This window comes from Miscanthus floridulus, chromosome 8 (genome assembly GCF_019320115.1).
Source record: "Miscanthus floridulus cultivar M001 chromosome 8, ASM1932011v1, whole genome shotgun sequence".
NCBI lineage: Eukaryota > Viridiplantae > Streptophyta > Magnoliopsida > Poales > Poaceae > Miscanthus > Miscanthus floridulus.
The window spans coordinates 224,516,391-224,520,930 of record NC_089587.1 but is presented as its reverse complement, the minus strand read 5'-3'; the positions used below and the strand labels follow the sequence as shown (position 1 = coordinate 224,520,930).

General features: G+C 49.9%; 1 protein-coding gene across 1 annotated transcript; it reads right to left on the bottom strand.

Moving 5' to 3' along the window:
* Nucleotides 1–302: 302 nt before the first annotated feature.
* LOC136475164 (cinnamoyl-CoA reductase 1-like) lies at nucleotides 303–1,986 on the bottom strand. The gene is made up of 4 exons (XM_066472719.1): nucleotides 1,719–1,986; nucleotides 1,452–1,606; nucleotides 821–1,356; nucleotides 303–717 (listed from the first exon to the last, which is right to left on the bottom strand). The coding sequence occupies exons 1-4, from the start codon at nucleotides 1,852–1,854 to the stop codon at nucleotides 543–545; spliced, it is 1,002 nt and encodes a 333-aa protein (XP_066328816.1). The 5' UTR covers nucleotides 1,855–1,986; the 3' UTR covers nucleotides 303–542.
* Between the last annotated feature and the right edge of the window lie 2,554 nt (nucleotides 1,987–4,540).

Below are 4,540 nucleotides of genomic sequence, written 5' to 3'. Positions count from 1 at the left end.
CTAAAAAAATTATAATGAGTTCTAGACATCAATTAGCCTTTGTTAGTTCTTAATTGTTTTTAGACTATGATTAGTTCATACTTAGTCTTTGTATCTCGCATCTAAAATCCGAACTAAAGTTTTTTTTTCTAGGTGATCCAAACATCCTCTTAGGTCCGAGCACGGAAATTTTGAAGGAGTGAAAAGGTGTAGTGCATAAAAAATAAGAGACAAGAGAGATGGAGATAGAAATGTATTTTGAAAAAGATAAATATGTATTGGGAAATTAAAAGAGAAAGCTTTATTGAGATGCAATTAACTTATATAATACTTATACAATTCGTCACATTAACGACTTTACATGTGCCATGATACAGAATAAGAATGGATCATACAACTGTAGATTTTTTTTTGAACAACAAAATGCACTTGTATAGAAAAGGAAAAAAAAGGATGAATATACGAAGTTTACAAATTCCTCATATCATCTTCTTGTGCTTCTCTTTCTGTGTGTTGTTTGCCACGTTCATTTTTATCTGTGAAATCCCGGCATGTCCTCTGGTTTACAAGTTCGCGCGCTGCTGCTGTTGGATGACAGGCAGGTGTCCCTTCTGCTGCAGGCACACCACGGTCTCGTACAAGCTCTTCCTCAGCGGAGTGAACTCCAAGCCCAGATCCCTGAGCCTCTGGTTGGAGAACTTGAACGGCTTCGCCAATGGCTTGCCATCGTCCTCGCACCTGCATCACATCAAAGACGAGCGCGCGAGATTGTCAGAGCTCATCGCTCGGCGGCGGCGATGACGACAACAGAGGAAGACAAGGAGGGGCGCTCTGTGCTTACTTGGCCGTGACGGGGTACTGCGGGAAGAGGTCCCTCATCATGGCGACGAGCTGTGCGCGGTGCAGCACGGTGCCGATGCAGAGGTACCGTCCGTACGCGCTGGGGCGCTCGTAGGCGAGGACGTGCGCGCGCGCGACGTCGCGGACGTCGACGTAGGCGGCGACGGCGTTGGGGAAGGAGCGCTTGGTGCCCATGAGGTAGCGCGCGACGTGGATGGTGCTGAAGTTGAGCGTCTGCTGCAGCATGGGGCCCATGGTCACGCACGGCAGCACCACGGCCAGCTGCAGCCCCCGCGCCGCCGCCTCCTCCGTCGCTGTGATCTCCGCCATCATCTTGGCGCAGCAATACAGGTTCTCCGTTCGCTTGCAGAAGTCGTAGTCGCTCCAGCAGGTCTCGTCGAGGACGGTGTCGGGGCTCCGGTTGGGGTCCATGTGGACGGCGCCGTAGGAGGAGGTGAAGACGACGCGGCGCGCACCCTCGTCCGCCGCGACGTTGATGACGTTCCTGGTGCCCTCCACCGCCACCGGCACGAGCTCCTGCAGGCGGGACGCACGCAATCAGCGTCAGCAGCAGAGTACATAGCGCATTGCTGTTCAGTCTGAAAATGAAAGAGGTAGCAGCGACGACTGACCGGGTCGTTGGAGACCGGGGAGGCGACGTGGAAGACGCCGTCGCAGCCGGCGAAGGCGGCGTGGAGGGAGTCGCGGTCGAGGACGTCGGCGCGGCACAGGGTGAGGCGCTCCTTGGCGCCCTCCAGAGCCAGCAGGTGCGCGTTCTTGCTGTCCGCTGCATGTCAGCAAGTGCCCGCAAAGCAGAGGTGAGTAGGACAGCAAGTTCTCTGAGCTTGCAGAAGGGCATTGCAGTGCAGGAGATGGTGTGATGTGAGTCAGTCACTCACCAGGGTCCCTCGCAGTTCCCCTGACACGGTAGCCGCGCTGGAGCAGCTCCTTCACCACCCACGAGCCGATGAAGCCGCCGGCGCCGGTCACGCACACCAGCTCCTTCTCCTCACCGCAGTTGCACTTGGACGACATGGTGATCCTGCCCAACAAGTTCCGATGCTCAAGCTGCTAGTGGAATGTGTTTGGAATGGGTCAGTCTCAGTCTCAGACTCTCAGTGTGTGTTTGTGCCTCGATCTCTCTCACTCTCTGCTACCCGTCGACAGATGTTGTCTTGTGTGGTGACCCTGGCACGTATGGTATGGTGGCAGCCCGTATTTATACCGCGAGGCGGTGAGCCAAAGAGAAAGAGGTCGTGGTTGCCGGGACTCCTCCTCCTCTCCTCTGTTCATTCAGCGGCGGGGGGCCAGCAGCAGGCGGCGAGGCGCGAGGCGGGTTTCGGTTTCGGATAATTCAGGGGCGTGGGAGCCGCCAATTTTTTACAATTTGAATTTTTTTAAAAGAAAATTTATGTTTGGCTTTCTGAGAGATATAAACTCATCTTTGGACCCTTGGGGTCGACGTCAGGACTCATGGTGTCAAGGTAACATGTCTCGGCGTCACAGATCTTGGCTCCGAGGTGCCTAACCGAGGATCTAGGTGACGTTGACGTGATCGGTATCTCGACGCCAGAATACATAACGCCGATGTCAGATTTTGTCGCCGAGCTAGGCTCCACACATCTTGACGCCGACCTCGGGCGCGTGCGCGTGGCAATGCCATTACTGTCTCTGCTTTACCGCGCATCGAGAACACACACTGCCGTGTGCCCGCCCGCTGCCATGTGCCGTCCTACTCCAGTAGCTGTGCGCCTTGCGACATGCGATGAGACGGTGCAGTCTCTGACGATGTGTTGATATGGATTTAGTGTGGCTCCATCACGAGGGCCCCGTGCCGAGTCGTGCGCCGCGTGTGTGCGGGTCTTCTACCTGCTGGTACGGTGAGTCACAATCAGGCCTTCTACAATGTGTTGCCAAAGTAAAGCTAAAAAGAACGAGAGAAGGTTTGGGAACCGCTCCAAACACTGCATCGATGGTGCTAACTTTTAGTGAAGCCAAGAAAAAGAAGAGCGATGAAAGTAGTTGCGCCGGTGCTTGCACGATAGAAAATTGTTTTGTTGGTACGACGGTCAGCAACCATTGGTTGCTACAATGGTACGATTGTCTGCAAGTTTGTGAGAGAGAAGGATGTAGCGATTATTTTATTTGGAGGGCACAGTTGGCTTCGGTGCTTATATTCTTCTCACGCAGCTGTGCTAGGGTGATGCTCCGTTTCCAACGTGGCCACTGCTTTTTTCTGGGCGGCCTCCGCTGCATGTGAGGTTAATCTGGTGTGTGTGTATATATATATATATATATATATATATATATATATATATCTGTGTGTGGAAGCGCTGCATGTGAGGTTAATCTGTTTTGTGTGTGTATATATATATAAATAAATAAATTAATTAATTAATTAACGACGACTCACGTTGCGCCGTGTTATTCTGACAGCGATTTCGATCCTCGTAAGTGCTTGCCCGTTGCTTGCTTGTTGCTTCCACACATATGCATGTGCCGGCCAACGACTATTTGGTGCGGTGTGGTGGCTATATATTCCATCAGCTTCACATTGCCAGTATAATCTCGTGCTTATCGGTAATAATAAACCGTATGGCCATGGCAAGTTTAGTCATCTATTCTTTGGTTCAGACAGCAGCTTGATGGGTTTTATTGTTGCTACTGGTGCAATCAAATGGAAGAGAATGTAACGGATGGGGAAAAAAATGTTTTGTGACTTATTTTTGCACTCATCAGTTTTTTTATTTGCACATCAGTTGATGGTTCAGACAGCAGCTTGATGAGCTTTCCACACATGTTGCACGCACATAATCAGCCCCTAATAGTGATGTCACGGACGACGACGGGATCAGCCCTGATTGTGACTCACCAAACCAGCAGGCAGAAGACCCGCACACACCCGGCGCACGACTCGACACGGGGCCCTCGTGATGGAGCCGCGTTCGCGAAACGAAAATGTTTGGATGTCACATCAAATGTTTCGGGGATGTTGGAAGGGGTTTTCGGATACTAATAAAAAAACTAATTACATAGCTCGCCTGAAAACTGCGAGACGAATTTATTAAGCATAATTAATCCATCGTTAGCGCATGTTGGTACTGTAGCACTTATGACTAATCATGACCTAATTAGGCTTAAAACATTCGTCTCGTGATTTCCAACTAAATTGTGCAATTAGTTTTTTTCGTCTATATTTAATACTCCATGCATGTGCCGCAAGATTCGATGTGACACTTTGGAGTGAAAATTTTTTGGAACTAAACAGGACCTAAATCCATATCAACACATCGCCAGAGACAGCACCGTCCCATCTCACGTCGCAAGGCGCACAGCTACTGGAGTAGGACGGCACACGGCAGCGGGTGTGGCAGAACCTCCTAAATTATAGGACCCACATGCACCTGTCACTGTCCAACGACCTCTAACGACTATGCATATGTTCCTAGTAACTTAAGAAGACTGTCGGGTGTCCTCGGAGAACCCCGAATCAACCATGATTTCCGAGCAGGATCCCATTACAGAGTCGTTGCAGTATTACAATATTTATTCAAATATATACATCAGAGTAAATAGCGGAAGTCTTATAATAACTTAGTTTACAAACCAGTTGTTTCAAATCTTACAGACTAAGTTCGATAAATAATACAAACCGTAGTAGTGGAGTGGCATTATAACATAATACAAAACACACAAAATAAGCATCCTGCCCAAGGATCAC